The sequence below is a fragment of the Lampetra fluviatilis genome, chromosome 58 (genome assembly GCF_964198595.1).
Source record: "Lampetra fluviatilis chromosome 58, kcLamFluv1.1, whole genome shotgun sequence".
NCBI lineage: Eukaryota > Metazoa > Chordata > Hyperoartia > Petromyzontiformes > Petromyzontidae > Lampetra > Lampetra fluviatilis.
Window position 1 is genome coordinate 2,731,689 of NC_136332.1, and position 24,289 is coordinate 2,755,977.

Genomic DNA, 24,289 nt, shown 5'->3' on the forward strand with positions numbered 1-24,289 from the left:
TGTTTACGTGAAGTATATATTATAAGCCTCAGTCGAGTGCTATGCTTATGTGTAGTATTGATTATGACCGTCAGAATGCAATGTTTATGTGTAGTATGGATTATGAGTTATATGCTTATGTGTAGTATGGATTATGACACTCAGAGTGCTATGCTTATGTGTAGTATGGATTATTATTACCCTCAGAGTGCTATGCTTATGTGTGGGATGGATTATGAGTGCAATGCTTATGTGTAGTATGGATTATGAGTTCAATGCTCATGTGTAGTATGGATTATGAGTTCTATGCTTATGTGTAGTATGGATTATGAGTTCAATGCGTATGTGTAATATGGATTATGAGTGCAATGCTTATGTGTAGTATGGATTATGAGTTATATGCTTATGTGTAGTATGGATTATGAGTGCAATGCTCATGTGTAGTATGGATTATGAGTTCTATGCTTATGTGTAGTATGGATTGTGAGTGTGGAAACGCGGACTTCCTTAACGAGTCGTTGCTGCAAGACGAGGCGGGGGGGGGCGATGGAGGAGGAGGAGGGGGGAGACGAGGGGGGGAGAGACGAGGGGGGGAGAGACGAGGGGGGGAGAGACGAGGGGGGGAGAGACGAGGGGGGGAGAGACGAGGGGGGGAGAGACGAGGGGGGGAGAGACGAGGGGGGGAGAGACGAGGGGGGGGCGATGGAGGAGGAGGGGGGGAGAGACGAGGGGGGAGGGCGGAGAGGAGAGACTGAGAGGGACGAGTGGAAGAGGTGAAGTCAGCAGCGGCGACATCGTCACCCGAACCTCCTCCTCATCACAACATTTGTCGTGTACAGTAACAACCTGTACAGTAACACCCTGTACAGTAACAACCTGTACAGTAACAAGTCACCTGTACAGTAACACCCCTGTACAGTAACCTGTACAGTAACGCTCCTGTACAGTAACACCTGTACAGGTGATGGTGGTGGTGATGATGGTGGTGATGATGGTGGTGGTGGTGATGATGGTGGTGAAGGTGATGGTGGTGGTGGTGATGATGGTGGTGATGGTGGTGGTGGTGATGGTGGTGGTGGTGATGGTGGTGGTGGTGATGGTGATGATGGTGGTGAAGGTGATGGTGGTGGTAATGATGGTGGTGATGATGATGGTGGTGGTGGTGATGGTGGTGATGATGGTGGTGATAATGGTGGTGATGATGGTGGTGGTGGTGATGGTGGTGGTGATGATGGTGGTAGTGATGGTGGTGGTAATGGTGGTGGTGATTATGGTGATGATGGTGGTGGTGATGATGGTGGTGATTATGGTGATGATGGTGGTGATTATGGTGATGATGGTGGTGATGATGGTGGTGGTGGTGATGGTGGTGGTGATGGTGGTGGTGATGATGGTGGTAATGATGGTGGTGGTGGTGGTGATGATGGTGGTGAAGGTGATGGTGGTGATGATGATGGTGGTAATGATGGTGATGATGGTGGTGATGATGATGATGGTTGTGGTGGTGATGATGGTGGTGATGGTGGTGATGATGGTGGTGATAATGGTGGTGATGGTGGTGATGATGGTGGTGGTGGTGATGGTGGTGGTGATGATGGTGGTAGTGATGGTGGTGGTAATGGTGGTGGTGATGATGGTGGTGAAGGTGATGGTGGTGGTGGTGATGGTGGTGGTGATGATGATGGTGGTGGTGGTGGTGATGATGGTGATGGTGAGGATGGTGGTAGTGATGATGGTGGTGGTGGTGCTTGACGAGGTTTCAAATCAATGCCCGTATCTCAATTGGCAACATTCGGTCGCGAGGATTGCTCTTCAAGCTCACCGGTGAATGAGGCCGAAGCGATCGATAATTATTGATCACTTCAACCATAAACACGTGAATAGACCTAGGTTTCCAATTTATCAGTAAAACTCTACTATCTGTCCAATATACATTGACGTAAAATATAAAAACATGTTTAACACGAGGACCGTGTGTGGTTTGGGGCCGTCCATAAATGACGTCACGCACCTAGGGCAGGGGGGGGGTCAGACATTTGTGACGATGTGTGACGAGGGGGGAGGGGGGTTTGAGAAATGTGACGTCACATAAAAATGCGCAACTTTAAACACGTTCTACTTAATTAAATATACTTTTTAATAAATGTTTCTACAACATCAGAGTGCAGCGCCACATTAAATACGCACTACAATGACAATAGTTTAAAGCGATTTGAAGCAAGTTTTATTTTCAAAATGAAAATATGGTTTTGTGGGGGTCAGAGCTTTGTGACGTCATATTCGAGGGGGGGGGTCTGACTTTTTGTGACGCCGTGTGACGAAGGGGAGGGGGATGGGTCAAAAAAATCATTCCAAATCGCGTGACGTCATTTATGGACGGCCCCTTAATGCAGCCAAGATTCCTTGATAAAGGACTCTGGTGTTTTAACATCTCAACAGAAGGTGTCAACCCTATCGCTATGCTCACAATCGACGCATCGTCGATGGCTCGCAACGGCACGCGACAATTCAACTCGTTCTGGCTGTGCCGGGTGGTGGAGGGCTTTGACGGCGCGAGGTCATTGCAAGGTCCGCGTGCGCCTCTCCCGCTGCCAGGGAACAGGAGGAGCTGCGTGTCTCCCTGCTGGAGACGGACACGGAGAGCTGGGCGCAGGGAGGAGACCTCGCTGCGTGCGGGCTGCGTCTCCTTGCCGGCTGCGACGTCTCCTACCTCGCAGCTCGCCCACACGTCGCCTGTGCCACCCTGGTGGTGCTCAGCTTCCCAGAGCTCGAGGTGAGGGTGTTGAGTGGTGGGTGAGTTGAGTGTTTGGGTGAGTGAGTGAGTGAGTGGGTGAGTGGGTGGGTGAGTGGGTGGGTGAGTGGGTGGGTGAGTGGATGGGTGTGTGAGTGAGTGAGTGAATAATTGGGTGAGTGAGTGAATGGGTGAGTGAGTGGGTGGATGCGTGAGTGGGTGAGTGGATGGGTGTGTAAGTGGGTGAGTGAGTGAATAAGTGGGTGAGTGAGTGAAAGGGTGAGTGAGTGGGTGGATGCGTGAGTGGGTGAGTGGATGGGTGTGTAAGTGGGTGAGTGAGTGTATGGGTGAGTGGGCGGGTGGACGGGTGAGTGGGTGTGTCACTGTGTGTGTCACTGTGTGTGTCACTGGGGAGCGGTAGTGTAGCGGTTAGCGCGCTGCACTACGAACCTGGCGACACGGGTTCGATTCCCACTCACGGCAAACACAAGTGACGATTATCTGAACCGGTCCTGGGCCTCCCCTAGGTCGACTCAGCCTCAAATGAATACCTGGTGCGGTGTGTAAACATCGCCGCTAGGGAGACAAAGGCGGTCGGGCGTGGTGTTGGCCACCCACCCCCTCGTGTACCGTTCCGGCCTTCATAGGTGCTCGCGCACTTGCCCCGACAGTCTGTTAAGGCTATACGGGGGATCTTTATCTTTGTTACTGTATGTGTGTGTGTCACTGTGTGTGTGTCACTGTGTGTGTGTCACTGTGTGTCTGTGTCACTGTGTGTGTGTCACTGTGTGTGTCACTGTGTGTGTCACTGTCACTCTGTGTGTCACTGTCACTGTGTGTGACACACAGTGACAAAGACGATTATCTGAACTGGTCATGGGCATCCCCTAGGTCGACTCAGCCTCAAATGAGTCCCTGGCGCGGTGCGTAGTAAACATCGCCACCGGGGAGACAAAGGCGGCCGGGCGTGGTGCTGCGGGCCACCCGTCCCCCCGTGTGCCACAGCGCCGGCCTCACCAGGCGCGGCTCCTCGCTAGCTGCACTTGCCCCGTGAGTCTGTCACAGGCTACACGGCGGGGGGGGATCTTTGTCTTTGTACCCCTGTGCAGGTGGTGTACGAAGACTCACGTCTGGTCGACCTCTCCGCCCCCTACGTGCCGGGGTTCCTCGCGGCGCGCGAGTCTCGCTTCGTCCTCGACGCCGTCCTCCGTCTCCGAGAAACGCGTCCGGAGCTCGAGCCCCAGGTGCCTCTCACAGGGGGGGGAGGGGCAGGGGGTCACGCACAGCCCCTGGGGGGGACTTCGCGATGGCCGGGTTGGGCACGTTAAGCCATCACTGCTGAGACCCTGGGTGCAGGCTGCAGGGTGTCTCTGTCTCTCAACGAGTTCACGATGGGCACGGGAGAGACAGTGCCGCTGAGACCCTGGGGTCAGGGGTCAGGGGTCAGGGTGTCAGGGTGTCTCTGTCTCTCAGGGAGTTCACGATGGGCACGGGAGAGACAGTGCCGCTGAGACCCTGGGGTCAGGGTTCAGGGGTCAGGGGTCAGGGTGTCTCTGTCTCTCAGGGAGTTCACAATGGCCACGGGAGAGACAGTGCTGCTGAGACCTTGGGGTCAGGGTTCAGGGGTCAGGTTGTCTCTCCCTCTCAGGGAGTTCACAATGGCCACGGGAGAGACAGTGCCGCTGAGACCCTGGGGTCAGGGTTCAAGCCCTGGGTCCCTGTCTCTGTCAGTGGGATTGACAATGACTTTGTCAAGTTCATAATGGCCAAGAAGCATTTGCTCCGACAGTCTGTTAAAGGCTATAGAGGGCATCTTTGTGTGTGTGTACGTCTTAATGTGTGTCTCAAATATTGGAAGTAGAAGTCACCCCCTGTGAGTAGCTGGCTGAAGTGCCATCTGTTGAGGAAGTACAGAAGGCGATCCAGAGTCTGAGACCAGGAAAAGCGCAGGCCAGAGATGATCTCCCAAGCAAAATGCTGCGAAATCCATCCTGGGTCTAGCCAGGCTGGATTGTGTGAGCAGCTCACAAATCCTTGAAAGATCTGGACATCGGTGAGCTCCTCCGGCAGGCAAGGCTGCGTTGGCTGGGTCATGTAGCCCGCATGCCCAGCCACCGCATGCCTAAACAGCTTTTGTTTGGCTGGATAGAGGGGGCTAAACAGGTGCGACACGGGCTAGAGAAGAGATGGAGTGATGTGGTACAGGAGGACGTGGAGCTGAGTGGACTTGCCGATGACTGGTACCAGCGGTGTCGAGATCGGCCTCTGTGGAGGAGGCTCGTGAAGGATGCTACTGGGCAGTTGGAGGCAGTCGCCCTCCAACAACAATGAAGGGCGGAGGAGCGACGCTCACAACAACGAGCGGAACACTGGGTGAATAAAGCACAGCAAGTTGGCACAGTAGGGGGCACAGGTGGTGCATCAGCCAGTCATCTCAGCCATTTCAGTCAGTCGACCCGTGGCACCTGCTGGGTCTGCCCTGTGACCTCCTGCCAGCGGGCGTTCGACACTTCACGTGGCCTCAACGTGCACATGGCCTGGCACAAGCGCCGTGGTGACATCACCGCCAATTAGTGGCGAATGGCGACTGTTCTTTGCGTGTGTGTGTTGCAGGTGATGATGGTTGATGGCAATGGCATCTTACATTACAAGGGTGAGTTACCTCGTCTCTGACCGCCTATGTCCACCACGATGTCGACTCAGGCTAAAATGGTGTGTTTGTGTCACCTGGGTTGTTTAAACAGTGGTGGTGTCGCGGTTAGCGCTACGCCGCGCTACGAATCCGGCGACCCGAGTTCGATTCCCGCTCACGGCCAACACCAGTGACGATTATCTGAATCGGTCCTGGGCCTCCCCCTTGGTCGACTCGGCCTCAACTGAGTACTTGGTGCGGTGTGTAAACATCGCCACTTGGGAGACAAAGGAGGCCGGGCGTGGTGCTGGTCAACGACCCCCTCGTGTGCCGTTCTGGCCTTCGTAGGTGCTCGCTAACAGCACTTGCCCCAACAGTCTGTACAGGCTATCCGGGGGATCTTTGTCCTTGTGTAAACATCAGCACTGGGGAAACAAAGGTGGCCAGGAGTGGTGCTGACGACGTCACCCTTTCACAGGTGCGCCGTGCGAGCCTTCAAAGGCGCTTGCTCACAGCCCCACCAACCCATGTAGGCTGTAAGCCTCATGGTGGCGATGATGATTGACTGACGATGATTGACTGATGATGATTGACTGATGATAATGAGGAGGCTCGTGAAGGACGCTGCCGTCCTTCACGAGGCAGTCGCCCTCCGACAACAACGGAGGGCAGAGGAGTGACGCTCACAACAACGAGAGGGAGCGCCAGGCGGCTAAAGCGCAGCGAGTTGGCACAGCAGGGGGCACAGGTGGTGATGCATCGGCCACTCGTCTCAGTCAACCCATGGGACCTGCTGGGTCTGCCCTGTGACCTCCGATCAGCGAGCCTTCCACACTTCACGTGGCCTCAACGTGCACCTGGCCTGGCACAGGCGCCGTGGTGACGTCACCGTCACTTAGTGGCGAATGGCGGCTGTTGGTATTGATGTTAATGACGATGACACTGATCGCTCTCTGGCTTATGGCAAGTATGTGGAAATCACGCGTCGAAGTTGAAGCCTGCGAGCCATGCGACAGCTTCGTGAGTTTCGCCGCTAGTAACGCTCGGTCCGCCGGAGAGCGGGGCGATGGATGCAGTCGTCCGCAGTAGTGTTGGTATCATCGTCTGGCTCGGGGCGGCCGCAGTCACTCCGTGGGCTGTCTTCAATTCCCCGCTCGTGGAGGGAGGAGTGGGCCCAGCAGCGACCAGTTGCTGGTCTGAAGCGGTTGATGGAGCCACCGCGAGTTTTTATTGGCAGGCCAAAGGCGTGCGGAGATGACGACAACGACGACGATGATGACAATGATGATGATGACGATGACGACGATGATGACGACGATGACGATGGTGATGACGACGGTGATGATGATGATGACGACGACGACGATGATGATGACGATGACGACGATAATGACGACGATGATGACGACGATGATGATGACGACGATAATGACGATGTTGACGATAATGACGACGATGATGACGATGATGACGATGATGACGACGACGATGATGATGATGACAACGGTGCTGGTGCGGTAGGGTTTGGCCTGGCTTGCCACCTGGGCGTGCTTGCCTCCCTGCCCTGCGTCGGGGTGGCCAAGGACCTGCTGCAGGTGGACGGCCTCCAGAAGGACGACGCTCACCGACACAAGGTGCTGACCACTGCCATCAACTACTCGCGTTTATCTTTTATCTTGCCACCACCACCACTGCCGCCGCCGCCGCCGCCGCCGCCGTCGCCGTCGTCGTCGTCGTCGTCGTCGCGTGGGAATTTATAGCAGCAGCCAAATACTCTAAACCAGCGGTGGCCAACCTGCGTCTGTAGTGTATAGTGTAGTGTATAGTGTGTAGTGTATAGTGTAGTGTATAGTATAGTGTAGTGTATAGTGTAGTGTATAGTGTAGTGTATAGTGTGTAGTGTATAGTGTAGTGTATAGTGTGTAGTATATAGTATAGTGTGCAGTGTATAGTGTAGTGTATAGTGTAGTGTATAGTGTAGTGTATAGTGTAGTGTATAGTATAGTGTGTAGTGTATAATAGTGTATAGTAGTGTATAGTGCAGTGTATAGTGTAGTATATAGTATAGTGTGTAGTGTAGTGTGTAGTGTATAGTGTCGTGTATAGTGTAGTGTATAGTGTAGTATACTAGTGTAGTAATTACTCAGGAGGCTTGACGACGGGATCGGAGGCACACTTATTTATTAACACAACTTGTATACAGTTAGCGAGTATACACAGGACCTAAGGGGTAACGTCCCCTTACTCGGCTAACAAGGAGACACAACATCTAAGCCCCGCTAACCTAAGCCCAAGTCCTCCACTAGGGAGCTAGGGGAGGCTACCTGTCCCAGCCCTGGTCAAGCTGGGATCCGACCCCCTGAGTTCCCAGACCTGCTCGTCAGTCTGGGCTCTCAGGGCCACGCCACCGGCTTGCCCTGGTCGGCCCTGATAAGGACAGCGAGCCAGGGGAGCTCCGGGGCCTATTCTAGCTGGTCTTCCGTCTTCGCTGGTTAAAGCTGATACCTCGACCTCGAGCCCTCCGGCTCACCCCCTCTTATAGTCCGCGGCCCCCCCGGGAGGGGCCCGTGGGGGATGCAGGTGCGGACGTCGGTGTGGCCACCTCCTATGTGTACGGCCCTAACCACGCCCCTTGTGTTTGTTTGCCATCCGCTCCCATACACAATTACACCTCTACATCACCCCCCCCTGTACAGCTCGCAGCCGTCCCCGGCTGCAACAAAATCAGAATAAAGGTGCATGCCTCCCCAAAACCGTGTGTGCCTCGCGTAAATTTAACAAGAACAATAACAGTCATAACAACAACAACAACAACAGGAAACAGGTAGAAGAAGAAAGAGAAAAAAATAACCCGGCGCACCCTCCCGAATAAATACCCCATTCCGCAAACCCAACATATATACACGCGCTCCGGATGCCCCTCCCCCACTGTCCGCAAGGGCCCCCCAACGGCCGACCTCACAATAGTCTGCGCGTTTTGGCGCGCGTTCTCGCGGCGGGCCCGTCACAAGGGCTCGACCCGGCACGCTCAGTGGTGGTTGGTGACGGTCCGGGTGCAAGAGAGTCTGGCGTCGCTGCCGAGTGACCCCCGACCCCTCCGGGAGGGGTTGGCGGGCGTGGACCCGTCACTCCTGTTGCACCTGGAGATGGAACAGTTGATGTCATGTTAGGCGAGAGCAGCGACGTCGGGGAGTCGGCGGACCCCTCACACGTTTGGCCATGCGTGTGTGTGTGTGAACCACGGGCCGGCGCATTGAACGGTTTCAACCTTGAGGGGTGCACGTACCACCGACGCCTCCCCCATTTGACGCGAACACATTGCGGCCGTAAGACCTGTACGACCTCCACTGGCCCCCGCCACGGCCGTACCAACTTTGACGAGGTTGCCAGTGGCACCTGGGGACAGTGCAACCATGCCCTGTCCCCTGGTTTCCATTTGAACACATGTACCCGCCCCAGCCGAAGCCTCTCGTTCGCCTTCTGGCGGAGTTCAGAATTTTGCACGGCCGCTTCCCGCGCCTCAGACAATTTGCTGATGTTAAATTTAACGTGTTCGGACAAGGTAGACTTCGCCTGAGGCGCCGAGAGCTTCAGCTGGGTCGTCACAGGGGGGTTAGCCTCGCGGCCATACATTAAAAAGAAAGGGGAAAATCCGGTGGCCGCATGGGGAGCCATCCTGTAGGCCTGCAACACACCGGCTATGCGAAGGTCCCAATCTGTCTGGGATTCGGACACCTGTTGGGACAGCATAGACGTGATGGTCCGATGCAGCCGTTCCACCATCCCGTCAGTTTGAGGGTGATACGGGGAGGTCCGAATTTTCTCCGTACCCAAGAGGTCGCACACCTCGCGGAGGAGTTTTCCCGAAAAATTCTTACCCTGGTCAGTAAGCAGCCGTTCCGGAGCACCTTTGTCGAGGACATAGCCCTGGACAAAGGCCTCCGCGATGGCTGCTGCCGACTGGTTGGCCAGGGGCCAGGCCATAGGCCATCTCGTGAAGTATTCGACCCCTGTCAATAAATACCTATTCCCCCTGGGTGTAGCGGGAAATGGCCCGAGTATGTCTAGCGCAACGAGCTCGTTAACCCGGGAAACCTTTATGGACTGCAGCGGAGGGTTGGACCCCCTAGCTGGTGGCTTTCGCTGCGCGCATTGCGTGCACGACCCCAGGAGATCCCCCACGTCCTTTGCCATGCCCGGCCAGAAGAAATTGAGCTGGAGCGTGGCAAAGGTCTTGTGAACCCCCAAGTGCAGAAGCCGCTCATGAACAGCCCATACCACCTTACCCCTCAATGCTGCAGGCACCACGAGCTGCTGGCGGCGGGTTTTTCCGTCCCAGTGCATTAAAAGACCCTGGAACAACCCCCACGAGTCAATGTTCGCCACCCCCTGCCCAACCCCCCCTGCGCGACGGCACAGAGCGAGGAGGGAGGTGTCCTCCATTTGGAGGCGTCCCCATTCCGCGACCGACAACCCCAGCAACGAATCCCTCCCTTCTTGCTCGATAGGACCCGAAGCCGAAGGCGCATCGGCGGCGGCCACGAGGACCGAATCGGTGGTGACGTTCGGGGGCCTACAACGCCCCGAACCCAGGAGGCAAGCGCACTCCGAAGTGGGTGGCAACCGTGACAGGGCGTCAGCGTTCGTGTGGCGGACGCCCTTACGATATGTGGTGACAAAGTCGTAGTCCTGGAGAATCTCCAACCATCGAGACAACTGGCCCGATGGTTGTTGAACCCGCAGAGCGTACTGTAGGGCCGCATGATCTGTACGGACGGTGAAACGCCGACCGTACAGATATGGGCGGTACTGCTGAATGAAATAAACAATTGCCAATAATTCCCGACGGGTAACGCAGTACCGTTGTTCCGCTGGAGACAGTACCCGACTACCGTAAGCCACCACATGCTCTACGCCCCCAATGAGTTGGGACAGCACGCCCCCGATGCCCGTGTTACTTGCATCTGTATCGAGCAAGAAGGGTTGTGAGAAGTCGGGGTAATTCAACGGCGGAGCCCCCACCAGGGCATTCCGGAGGGCGTGAAAAGCAGCCTCCTCCTCCAGCCCCCAATGAAACCTGACTCCCTTGGACGTCAAGGCATGCAATGGTTTCGCGATCGTAGCGAAGTCAGCCACAAACCGTCGATAGTACGACGCGAACCCAATGAAACTCCTGACCTCTCCCACCGAGGTGGGAGTCGGCCAGGAGCTGACGCATTCCGTTTTGGCGGGATCAGTGGATATCCCCGAGCGCCCAACAATGTGACCCAAATACCGCACCGATTCGCGGAGCAAATGGCACTTCTGCGGTTTAAATTTTAAATTGGCAGCCCGCATTTTGAGAAAAACAGCACGCAGCCTCTGGAGGTGTTCCTCGAAGGATTTGCTAAAGACGATGACATCGTCCAAGTAAATTAAACACGAATCCCATTGCAAGCCTGCCAAGACCAGTTCCATTAACCGCTGAAAAGTTGCCGGCGCAGAATGTAAGCCCATCGGCAAGCGGTTAAATTGGAAGAGACCTTGCGGTGTCCGAAAAGCAGTTTTAGGTTTTGATTCGTCATCCAGAGGAAGCTGCCAGAATCCAGATAGTAAATCGAGGGTGGAAAAGAATCGCGCCCCCGCCAAGGCATCGAGCGACTCATCCATTCGAGGAAGCGGGTACGCATCTGCCACAGAAATTTTGTTCAATCGCCGAAAGTCGACACAAAACCGCAGTGAGCCGTCGTGTTTTTTCACCAAAACGATCGGTGCGCCCCACGGGCTGTTGGAAGGGGAAATGATATCGGCGGCTAGCATGTCATCAACAGCCGATTTGACATGATCCTTTTCGGCGGGACTGAGCCGAAAGGGATTTTGGCGGATTGGCGCGCTGTCACCCGTGTCAATATGGTGTCGCAGCAATTTAGTACAACCAATATCAAATTTGTGTTTACTAAAAACGTCGGCAAATTCTTTCAGGAGAACTCGCAGCTGCGCACGCTGCGTGTCGGACAGATCCACAGATCCCGCGCAAAGTGCATCCAGCCATCCGTCATCACAGTCCGAATGCGGTCGCGACGGAGGATCGGTGGTTACCTGACCCACGAGTGGTTCCTCATAGTGCGCCGGCGTTGCGTGTGCAAGCACGGTCCCTTGAGGAACCACGGCCGTTCGCGATCCTACATTAAGGACTGCAATGAAGGGGTCCCCATCCCCTTTCACCATGGTCTGAGCCGCTAGCAAATCGGGTCCATTGACCCCGGCTCGAGATGGTCCCAACAAGACCCCCCGATCCGCAACCCCTTCAGCAAACGGCCGACGCAACCTAAGAGGGACGAGCATCTGAGCCCCCGGGGGTACGCGCACAGTTTTTGTCACGAGCGCCTGCACGGTGGCAAACGCCCGACGCTCCGTGGTGGGGGAAGACAAAAATGTAACACGTCGGCCCGATGGGAGCTCGATGCACCCCTAGTCAATCAAGATACGGATGGGCATTTTGGCCAAGAAATCCGTCCCCAACAGGCACGGAACCGCGAGTGAGGAGGAAACCAAAACAGGCCCGGATAATTTAATGTCTCCAATGCAAATTTTGGCGCGGATTTGCCCAATAATGCCCAGCGAGCCCCCGTTAGCAGCATAGCATGGCACGTCAACAGGGAGCAAGGGACGACTTTGAACGGGAAGGATGTTATAAATCAAATCAGATATAATGGTCGCCGATGCCCCTGTGTCAATTAAAATCCGCACCTCTACCCCATCAATATGACCGACCACAACCGATGATCCCGCCGACGCAGCAACGACACGATGGGCGAGCTCCGACCACTGACCCGGTTGGAGCGCTCGCCGCATTTCAGAACAATCGCGCGCGATGGGCGGCGATTTTCGAACCCTGTTCAGTTGAGCGCGTGAGTGTGTGTCGGATGTGTGCATGGGCCAAACGTGTGAGGTGCCACGACTCGCCGTATTTCTCTGCTGGAGCTTGGGTGGAGACGGCGTGGCGTCCTGACGAGGTGTCGCTCCGCGCTGACGGGGAGCCCGGCATCCTGACGCAACGTGGCCTTGCAGGCCACAGTTGTAGCAGCGTGTGAGCGCCCCAGATGGCCTGGGCTGCTCCTGGCGGCTCGGTCCATTCCGAGCCTGCGGTGCCGCCGATCTCCATTCCCCCCGCCGCTCCACCCCGCAGACCTCCTCTGATGGGAGGGCGGTGGCCGCCATGGCATGGCCGGCCACCCCCTTGGCAGCCTTGCGACGCAGGGACCGCAAGCCCCCGTGGATGTGGCGCGCGACCAGCAGGGACGACATCTCTCCGTCGTCTTGAGCCAAGACGGCGATGTCCAGCTCATCGGCGAGTAGCAGCAGCTTTTCAGCCACCATGGCGTCCACTCCCTCCTCGTCCATCCGCGGGAAAGCTGCCTTTGCCAGGGCCAGGAGAGCCGTTCGGAAGGCCAGGGGCGATTCGTTGGCGCCCCGATGCCGATCGTGGAACAGCTGCCTGCAGTCCGAAGGCGGCCCATAGACGGCTGACAGCAGCTGCAGCGCCAGGTGCAGCGTGGCGCGCTTTTCCTTAGGCGCCGAGGTGAGGGTAGCCAGGGCGTCGTCGTCCAGCATCGCCGGCAGCGCGCATAGTGCCTCGGCGTCCGTCCAGTTCGCCATCTCTTGATGAGCGATGAACCGCCTTTTGAAGCCGCCCCAATCTCCATCCGCTCCCACGAACTCCTTGAGAGGCGGCAGTCGCTGTTGTAAGGCGACGTCCGTGGCTGCGGATCTCGCTCCCTCGTTCCCAGCCGACGTTACAGTGTGGGCGGGCTGTGAGCATGGCATCGCCGGTCGCTCCGTTGTTGACGCGCTGGCCGGCGTTGATGATGTCACGGCTCGTGCTTGGCCCTCAGCAGTCACCTGACGCAGGCCGGCCCCGCCCTCTGCTCGCACTGTAGTGATGGCGGGAAATTTAACCGCGAGCCGCGTCGGGGTGGCGGGAAATGCCGGCGTGCGTCGGCTGCTGCCGTCTTCCCGCGCAGCCCCTCCAGCTCCCAGCCGCGTGATCTCCTCCAACACGGCGGCCGCGGCGTAGAGCAGCTCCGCCAGGCGGGAGTGAGCCAGCCGAAGTCCCTCGGCCGACGCATCCCCCCCCTCCTGTCGTAGCGGCGCGGGTGTACTCGGCCCCGGCTGCTCCGATCCGACCTCGGCCATCTCTGGTGGTGATTCGGCCGCGGTGTCCTCCCTCTCCGACTCCCTGGTACGTGTCGTCCCTCGTGTGTCCATCTTTGGACGTTTTACTTCTGACACCAGATGTAGTAATTACTCAAAAGGCTTGACGACGGGATCGGAGGCACACTTATTTATTAACACAACTTGTATACAGTTAGCGAGTATACACAGGACCTAAGGGGTAACGTCCCCTTACTCGGCTAACAAGGAGACACAACATCTAAGCCCCGCTAACCTAAGCCCAAGTCCTCCACTAGGGAGCTAGGGGAGGCTACCTGTCCCAGCCCTGGTCAAGCTGGGATCCGACCCCCTGAGTTCCCAGACCTGCTCGTCAGTCTGGGCTCTCGGGGCCACGCCACCGGCTTGCCCTGGTCGGCCCTGATAAGGACAGCGAGCCAGGGGAGCTCCGGGGCCTATTCTAGCTGGTCTTCCGTCTTCGCTGGTTAAAGCTGATACCTCGACCTCGAGCCCTCCGGCTCACCCCCTCTTATAGTCCGCGGCCCCCCCGGGAGGGGCCTGTGGGGGATGCAGGTGCGGACGTCGGTGTGGCCACCTCCTATGTGTACGGCCCTAACCACGCCCCTTGTGTTTGTTTGCCATCCGCTCCCATACACAATTACACCTCTACACTAGTACAGCACCACCCCGCTTGTGTGTTGGAGAGTAAACCCACTACAACATTTACAATTCGAGTACCGTGTGACGTTTTTGCCGGTAACTACAACGACAGCACCACCACCACCAAGCAGCATCATCAGGTGACAGCCACAGACTGGTGGAGAAGTCATCACGCCGTTTCGTTCGGGTGGTGGCGGCTATAACGCCACAACATTTGTATCTAACCCAAAATAAGTAATATTTTAATTTTTTTTAAAGCACGCTTTAATGAAATGGAAGAACTCCACGACTCCAGGAAGTGGCCCCGAAGCTTGCCATTACGTAAGGGACCGTGGCCAATTACAGCCAACGTCAGTTGAGCGTGGACAATTAGACCCAAGCCGAAACATAACATATAAAAAATAATGTTTTAAATGTTTTATTTTTTATTATTTATGATAGAATATAGTATTGTCATCAGTATGACATAAGTATACCAAGTTTGCAGTCGATACCACATTGATAAGTGGGTTAAAATCGAGTTACAAGATTTGAGGATACAACAACGACAACAACGACAACAACAGACAGAGTGAGTTAAATGAAAGCGTGTGACAATAAAAACACCTCTTTTATTGATTTCATCGGTCGCGAAAGCCCGACGCGGTGAAACTGACGTGACATCCATCACGGCCGTTCGCTCGCTCGCTCACATCCTACACTCGTGGGTGCCTGGCCCCGGCTGTCATTTGTTACGGAGCGTGCGGTCCGGCATCTTTTGTGTACTACTACTTTTGAAATTAAAAGCTACCCATGAGCGAGCGCTGTCGCGCTGCCAAAGAACCGTTGTCGTTAGTGAAGTGAAACCGGCGGCGAATTCTCGAACGCCGCGATGTTACGTGCGTGTCGTTGCGTGTCGTCGCTGTTTATCGATGTAAACCCTCTGCAATGGACAATGTTGGTCGCGAAATGCCCTCCTGGTGCAAGTGCTGTCATGTAGGGGACGTAATGTGGAACGGCAATTGTGTGACTGTGGTGTTATTTTTTATTCTTTTCAGATCAAGGCTCTGAATGGAAAAGGAGACACATTCTCACTCGTCGGGAATTCTGGAAAGATTCTGGGAATGGTGACAACCACCTCACTGCCTCGAGTGGGACCCTGGGTTCAAGCCCTGGGTCTGGGTGTTAAATGGCTTCGTCAGAAACACTTGTGTGTGTGTGTGTACAATGTGTGTCTACGTGTGCATTTCACGTGGCCTCAAAGTGCACCTAGCCTGCAACAGGCGCCGTGGTGATGTCATCTTCACCTGGTGCTGAACGGATGTTGTTGTGTATTTGTGTCTATGTTCGTCCCTCTTATCTGTGCTCTAACCCTGTGTACGTGTCAGTGGGACACTGCCGTGTCTCTGTGTCTCTCTGTGTCTCTGTGTGTCTCTGTGTGTCTCTGTGTGTCTGTGTGTCTCTGTGTGTCTGTGTCTCTGTGTCTCTGTGTGTCTCTGTGTCTCTGTGTGACACCGCGTGTCTCTGTGTGTCCCTGTGTCTCTGTGTCTCTGTGTGACACCGCGTGTCTCTGTGTGTCTCTGTGTCTCTGTGTGTCTCTGTGTCTCTGTGTGTCTGTGTGACACTGCCGTGTCTCTGTGTCTCTGTGTCTCTGTGTCCCTGTGTCTCTGTGTCTCTGTGTATGTGACACCGAGTGTCTCTGTGTCTCTTTGTCTCTGTGTGACACCACCGTGTCTCTCTGTGTCTGTGTCTCTGTGTGTCTCCAGGCTGTGCGCCCCTTGTCTCTGTGCTCTAACCCTGTGTACGTGTCGGTGGGACACCACGTGTCCCTGTGTCTCTATGTCTCTGTGTGTCTGTGTCTCTGTGTGTCTGTGTGACACCGCCGTGTCTCTGTGTCTCTGTGTCTCTGTGTCTGTGTGTCTGTGTGTCTCTGTGTGTGTCCAGGCTGTACGCCCCTCGTCTCTCTGCTCTAACCCTGTGTACGTGTCGGTGGGACACCGCGTGTCCCTGGAGACGGCGGTGAGGCTGACGCTGGCCTGCTCCAAATTCCGCGTGCCCGAGCCAATCCGCCAGGTGATGAACAACATCATCGCCATCGTCGTCGTCGCGGTCATCAACGCTAACGTCGCCACCACCATCGCCACCACCATCGTCACCACCATCGTCACCACCATCCCTCAGCACCAATTCGTGTGTCTCCCCGGTGACGACGTTTACGGAGGGCCGATCTCGACACCACTCGTCTTGTTGTGACTTGGCTCTCCAACACACCGGCGTGCTGTACTAGTGTAGTAGAGTTACCCACTCGATATTCACAAACTCGGAGAGCAAATCGTTAACAAGGTTTTCCCGCTCAAACTAACGGTCAGGGTCTCACAAGCTGTGAGAGCTGACCGTAAACAAGGTTTTCCCGCGCGACCAAACGGTCAGGGTCAGATAGGGTGAATTGGGATCGAAAAGCATATTGGGAACGACCAATCACAGGGTTCCACAAGGTGGCCGGGGATTGGACAACCCGGCCACGAGCAAGTATAAAGCCAGAGCGCTCAGAGCTCTCGGGGAGTTGAACCACACGAAGACCCAAGACAGCGGAAGAAGCTTAGGACCCAGGACCAAGCCCTCCAGCCCTTATCAGGGCTAGGGTTCAGTGTAACCAGTGGTCGGGAGACATCTCCCTAGGTCCAGTCAGAGGACACTGAAAGAGCGGGATATTGAGTAGCCTGTAGGGTACGGGGGCTTGTACGTTCTGAGTGTAACGGGTGAGGGGACCGTATATCCCTCAGTGCATAGGGACCGTGTTAATAAAAGTGTGTGCTACAAAAGACGTTGAAGAGTCCGTCTGTAAAACACTACAGTGGCGTCAGAAGATGGAGACAAGACGAACGAACCGCACGCGAAGTCCCGATGATGCAAGCTCCGACTCACCTGTGGGTGCTGCGGGCGGCGCTGAAGATGTTGGCGTGTTGCCAGCCGCCCCACCACCAGCTGTGCAGCCGATCGCCGCGAGCGACGGCACCCAGGCTGCTCACGCCCGCCTCGCCCAGCTGCTGCATGCTGCAGCAGCCATCCTGGAGCAACTTACCCTGGGGGCTGCGGGCGGGGAGGAGCGGCCGACGGCGGGTGTCCCCGCCATCGAAAACCCGGAAGAGAATGTCCTTCCCGCCGACGGGTCACGTGGGGGCGGAAGCCAAGCGCATGCTGGGACCTCCGGGGGCCAATCACAACACACCGCGTCATCGCTGAGTGACGCTGCCTCTGCAGGACCCTCCAGCAACACCGCGTCATCACGGCCGCGACGCCGTACAGTACATGTTGTTGACCAAGCCATCGCTGCGTTCGGGACTGAGTCCGAGTTTGACGAAGACGATGACACAGCTGCTCTACAGCAGCGACTGCCTGTCTTTCGCGAATTCTCGTCCACAGGGGGCGACTGGGCGGCATTTCAACGTCGCTTCCTCAGCCATCAGGAGATGGTGGGCTGGTCGGATGCACAAGCACTTCGTGCACTGCCAGCCACCTTGGACGATGACTCTCTCGCTGCACTCATCTCCATTCCCAAGCGACAAAGGGCGACACTACAAGCAGCACTTCAGCGGCTGTCTGATGTCTACGGACCTCCTTCCGCCACACGCCACCAGTTCTACGAGAGACGGTGCAAGCCAAGGGAGTCGCCATTGGCGTTCCGCACCGCGCTACTCGCCATGGCAAGAGCGGCTTACCCCCGCATGGACGATGAGGCTATCGACGCACTCGTCCTTCAGAAGCTGCTGGAGATGGCGAGGGGGCTGCGCCTTGTCATCCAGGCCGTGGATGACGAGGACATGTGCTCACTGCGAGCTGCCCGGAGCATTCATGCTCACTTAATGCTGGACCAGGACGAGACCATCACCGCATCGGCTACGACATCGGTGCCTGCCAGCAGGGACAACGCTCGCTCTCCTGATCGAGTCTTCTCGACGTTCAGCGCGACGCCCCAGCGATCACCGGATCGCACCAGTCGCCGCAACGACTGGGAGCGGGGACGGCCCTTACCCCGCGGCGACGCGACGTGTTTCAACTGTGGCCGCCGAGGCCACTTTTCTTCCGACTGCCGTGCACCTCGCCGCCGCTCCGCCGGATCCCGAGACCGGGACTACAGAGCTTCCAGAGCAGCGCAGCATAACCAGGCAAGTCGCGGCACCCCACAAGCTCGGCCCTCATACACACCACAACACACCATTGACTCCGCTCGGAACACGGCGTATGACACGCGGCGTTTGGCCGACTCTTCGCGACCACTGCGACCCGGGCAGTGGTCAGAGCTGGCCCATAGAGTGGTTGCAGCAACGGCGGGTTCCTCGGTGGTTGTTGGTTCGATCGAGGGGGTGGAAGTGCGCGTGCTTGTCGATACCGGTGCATCGGCCACTATCATCTCCGAGTTAATTTACAACATACTGCCCGGCCGATGTCGTTCATTGGAAAAGGTTTCCATTCCGTTTTTCACCGCTAATGGAAGTTCCCTAGGGATTCTCAGGCAAATTCGGGCTCAAATTGCCATTGGCGATATTAAATTGGCCGGACCTGTTTTTGTGTCTTCTTCCCTTGCGGTGCCGTGCCTTCTGGGAACTGATTTTCTTGCCAAAATGCCCATTAAAATCCTTATCGATCAGGGATGTATTGAACTTCCCTCGGGCCGCCGGATGGCATTTTTACCCGCGGCCACGCATTCACGGACGGAAAATGCTTCCGTACAGGCTTTTGCGGCTTGCGCTGTACGCATTCCGCCAGGGGCACAAATGCTCGTACCCTTACGGTTAAAGAAACCGCTCGCTCCCACCACCTCGGTAAATGGCATTTTATTGGGACCCTCCAACACAGCAGTTAACAGCCTTTCGTTGGTGGCCGCACAGACTCTTGTAGCGGGCGACAGGGAGCCATTTATACAAGTTTTGAATGTCGGTCTGTCAGACACCGTCATTCCACAGGGGACAGTGCTCGCTCATGCAACAGTGGCGCCCCTGGGGACCGGGGTTGTCGGACACGTAGCGTACAGTCAGCAGCCTCTCCCTCATAACGTTGACGAGGGATGGATTGACGCTCTCTGCGCGGATGCCGGCGATTTATCCGGGTCACAGCAGAGTAAATTGCGGGCTCTTTTGCGGGAATTTTCGGATGTGTTCAGCAAATCACAATTTGATATTGGCTGCACCAAGCTGCTGCGTCACCACATTGACACTGGTGACGCTGCCCCTATCCGCCAAAACCCGTTTCGGCTCAGCCCTGCGGAGAAACAGCATGTTAAATGGGCAGTTGACGACATGCTGGCGGCTGATATCATTTCTCCTTCCAACAGCCCCTGGAGTGCCCCGATAGTGCTGGTCAAAAAGCACGATGGCAGTCTTCGATTCTGTGTAGATTTTCGGCGCCTAAATAAAATTTCTGTGGCTGACGCATATCCTCTTCCACGTATGGATGAGTCATTGGATGCTCTGGCAGGGGCGGGTTATTTTTCCACTTTGGACCTTCTGTCAGGGTTTTGGCAACTCCCCCTCGACGAAGCATCAAAGCCAAAGACTGCTTTTCGGACACCACAGGGCCTTTTCGAGTTTAATAGATTGCCCATGGGGCTCCACTCGGCTCCAGCGACGTTTCAGAGGCTCATGGAGCTGGTCCTCGCTGGGCTCCAGTGGGACTCATGCCTTATCTATCTTGATGACGTTATCGTCTTTGGCCGCACGTTCAACGAACACATTGAACGGTTGCGCGCTGTTTTCGAAAAGATGCGAGCTGCGGACCTTAAATTCAAACCGCAGAAGTGCCACCTTCTGCGTGAGTCTGTGCGCTATCTAGGCCACATAGTCAGCCGCTCGGGTATTTCCACAGACCCTGAAAAGACTAAATGTGTCAGCCAATGGCCTACCCCCACCTCTGCTGGGGATGTTCGCAGTTTTATCGGGTTCGCGTCGTACTACCGACGTTTTGTGGCTGGTTTCGCTACAATCGCCAAGCCACTACATGCTCTTACAGCGAAAGGGCTGAAATTTCATTGGGGAGACGCGGAACAGGCCGCATTTGACTCCTTACGGAATGCTCTTGTAGCAGCACCGCCCCTGGCTTACCCCGATTTCGCAAAGCCATTTATTCTGGACACCGATGCCAGTAACACCGGGATCGGCGGGGTGCTGTCCCAAATCGTTGATGGCGTTGAGAGGGTGGTTGCCTATGGAAGCAGGGTTTTGTCCCCTGCAGAGCAACGTTATTGCGTAACCCGACGCGAGCTGCTGGCCATTGTTTACTTTATACAACAATACAGGCCATACCTGTACGGTCAACGGTTTACCGTGCGCTCCGATCACTCTGCGTTACAATACGCTTTGCGCATTGACCAACCGTCTGGCCAGCTCTCCCGATGGCTTGAAGTCCTCCAGGACTACAATTTTATGGTGATTTACCGTAAGGGTACACAGCACAGTAATGCGGACGCGCTATCTCGCCTCCCGTCAGAACAATGCGCCTGTTCCACGGGTTCTGGCCGGTGCAAACCGCAAATAGTACGCCCGGTTGCACCTCCTGAAACGGTTTCTGCTGCCCTTCCTTCCGATCCTGCGCCGGGTGTGGACCACCAAAATCCGCCAGCAAGTGACGACTTGCTGGGGATAACGTTGGATGAATGGGGTCGGCACCAAATGAACGACGCGTCACTGTTGCCTTTGCGTCGTCGCGCATGTGATTCGTCCTCACATTCAAGTAAATCGAACTCTTTTGCCATGCGCCGCGGTCTGCTCATGCATTGGGATGCTGATTCTTGCCAGTACAAAATTGTAGTGCCATCGGCTTTGCGGTGTTCGGCTGTGTGCGCAGCACACGAGCGATTGTCGCACCTGGGTGTGCACAAAACCATTGGCTTGCTAAAACTACAATTTTACTGGCCGGGCATGCTCCGCGACGTAACTGATATTTTAACGGGCTGCACCCAATGTGCGCAACGTAAACCTCCAGCGAAGCCGGCATGCCCACCGCTGCAGCCCATCACGGTATCCCGTGTGAACGGGCTGGTTGCTCTCGACATTTTGGGGCCTTTCCCTACGACGCCTCGTGGTAACAAGTACCTTCTGGTTGGGGTGGAGTATTTTACACGGTGGCCTATGGCCTGGGCCCTCCCCAACCAGTCGGCAGCAGCCGTGGTGGACGCCTTTGTTCAAGGCTATGTGCTGGACAAGGGCGCTCCAGAACGGTTGCCAACCGACCAGGGAAGAAATTTTTCAAGTACCCTGCTGAGTGAGGTATGCCGCCTGTTGGGCACTAAGAAGGTGCGCACTTCGCCCTATCACCCCCAAACAGATGGCATGGTGGAGCGGTTGCATAGAACCCTCACCTCTATGCTATGCCATCAGGTTGACGAATCCCACGTAGACTGGGACCTGCAGATCCCAGGGGTCCTCGCTGCTTACCGCATGGCACCACATGCAGCGACAGGGTTCTCCCCATTTTTCCTAATGTATGGCAGGGAGGCCATTCCCCCCGCTGATGTGCGGCTTGGGATAGAGCAGCTCCCACAGTCATCGAAGCTCACTGACCATTTGCGGTTCAACCTGCAAAAGCTGTCTGAGGCTCGTGATGCGGCGATTGAAAATTCTGCTTCCCGCCAGCGGGCAAATTCGAGGTTGCAGGCCCCTCGCACGTCCGTGCATCAGTGGGCTCCAGGTGATATGGCGTGGCTTCCAGGTGATATGGCGTGGCTTCATTGCCCCCAGGTGCCGGTGTCCACATCGGCTAAACTCCTAAAACCATGGCGAGGTCCGGTTGAGGTGGTCCAGGTAATGCGCCCACAGTGTGTTAAGATACGTTGGGGACGACGGCGCTGGTTCGTGCACCCCTCTCGTCTGAAGCCATTTATTGCTCCGCGCGGCTCTGCGTCACACTCAAAACACGAGGGCCGAGCGTGTGATATGCCCGACGAGCTGGATGTCGCCCCGTTGGTACCTAATCCACAGCGCAGACGTCTCATTCCTCCCACAGATGATGCGGGACTGAGGGAGCCGTGCGAGCCACGAGTCTCTGCACGAAGGCCCCGTGAGCCGCCCAACATGTTTGCCAGGATGCCTGACCCGTCTACAACAAGAGTCTCTGCAAAGAGACCTTCTGACCCACCCAACATGTTTGCCAAAATGCCTGACCCGCCCAACATGTTTACCAGGATGCCTGACCCGCCCAACATGTTTGCCAGGCTTCCCGACCCGTCTGCTCCAAGGGTCCACGCAGAGAGGCCTCCTGCCCCTGCTGACAGTTTTGCCAGGACGCCTGGTCAGCCTGCAGCCCGGAAAGGGGCACCCATCCCCTACGACGGGCCCGCGAAATACACACGGGCTAGATCGCGTCGCTTTTCTTGATTGCCCATCGTTTTTTTTTTGCGGCAGCTGAATGCTGCATGCGTTGTGCGTCGCGAATGTCGTTATTTGTGATTGGTTCTGACCATGTACATATGTTGCGTTGTTGATGGGGGGGGGTATTTATAGTGGGTGTTCCTGTTCTTGTTGGATGTTCCTGTTCTTGTTGGTTGTGGCACACACACACTTTGATTCATTGGTGGGGATTTTCTGCTTGTAACAGCCGGGACGGCTGAGGCTGCCGAAGGGGAGGGTGATGTAGTAGAGTTACCCACTCGATATTCACAAACTCGGAGAGCAAATCGTTAACAAGGTTTTCCCGCTCAAACTAACGGTCAGGGTCTCACAAGCTGTGAGAGCTGACCGTAAACAAGGTTTTCCCGCGCGACCAAACGGTCAGGGTCAGATAGGGTGAATTGGGATCGAAAAGCATATTGGGAACGACCAATCACAGGGTTCCACAAGGTGGCCGGGGATTGGACAACCCGGCCACGAGCAAGTATAAAGCCAGAGCGCTCAGAGCTCTCGGGGAGTTGAACCACACGAAGACCCAAGACAGCGGAAGAAGCTTAGGACCCAGGACCAAGCCCTCCAGCCCTTATCAGGGCTAGGGTTCAGTGTAACCAGTGGTCGGGAGACATCTCCCTAGGTCCAGTCAGAGGACACTGAAAGAGCGGGATATTGAGTAGCCTGTAGGGTACGGGGGCTTGTACGTTCTGAGTGTAACGGGTGAGGGGACCGTATATCCCTCAGTGCATAGGGACCGTGTTAATAAAAGTGTGTGCTACAAAAGACGTTGAAGAGTCCGTCTGTAAAACACTACACTAGTATACTACACTATACACTACACTACTATACACTACACTACTATACACTACACTACTATACACTACACTACTATACACTACACTACTATACACTACACTACTATACACTACACTATACACTACTCTATACACTACACTACTATACACACCACTATACACACCACTATACACCACACTATACACCACACTATACACTATACACTACACTATACACCACACAATACACTACACTATACACTACACTATACACTACACTACTATACACTACACTACTATACACTACTATACACTACACTACTATACACTACACCACTATACACTACACTATACACCACACTATACACTACACTATACACTACACTATACACTTGACCCCGCTATCCGGCCGCTCGCCCGCCACGCCCGCTGGTTAAACGCCTGCGAAGATGAGGCGCTCGTTGCGAAAGCAGTCCTTGTTTTTAAACCCCGTCTCGCCCGCAGGCAGACATCCGCTCCCGGGAATTCCTGCGTGAGAGATTCCCCATTCCGCAAACCCTGGCTTCCGCGAGGGTCGAAGGAAGACAAAGAAGAAGAACAGGGGGAGGAGGAGGAGACGACGAAGAAGAGTAGTCGTAGTTAGGAATTCCTGGGAAAGTCGCCACCGCTCCGTGGCTCTGCAAAAACCTCGACTTCCTCGGAGATGCGGGAAGTGCTTCAGAGTGCGGGCGAGGGTTGGGGCCTCCGTACCCTCGCCTGCGTGCATTTACGTGCCTTCCCCCCCCCCCCCCCCCCCCCCCCCCATTGGCCTTCGCCATGTGGCCTGTTTGGTCTCCCGCTCAACTTTGCCGTCGCCAGGATTCGAAGCCCTTGCCACCCTCGGACTCGGGCGGTCGCCCTTCCCCACTGGTGGCAGCGTTGCGTTGTGACGTCATCGCGCCGTGACGTCACCGCGAGATTTCGAGACGTCATCGCCGGTCGAAAGTGA

General features: G+C 55.7%; 2 protein-coding genes across 2 annotated transcripts in view; one reads left to right on the forward strand and one right to left on the reverse strand.

The window, feature by feature from the left end:
- The window catches only part of TBC1D24 (TBC1 domain family member 24), a 525,632-nt gene that overhangs the window by 121,070 nt on the left and 380,273 nt on the right, over positions 1 to 24,289 (reverse strand). The window lies entirely within an intron of this gene.
- On the forward strand, positions 682 to 24,099 carry ENDOV (endonuclease V). Its single transcript, XM_078880653.1, is given in 9 exon segments — positions 682 to 752; positions 2,575 to 2,752; positions 3,820 to 3,954; positions 5,324 to 5,363; positions 6,864 to 6,976; positions 15,191 to 15,259; positions 16,077 to 16,205; positions 23,806 to 23,856; positions 23,858 to 24,099. Coding segments are annotated over 9 exon segments (873 nt in total). The 3' UTR covers positions 23,945 to 24,099.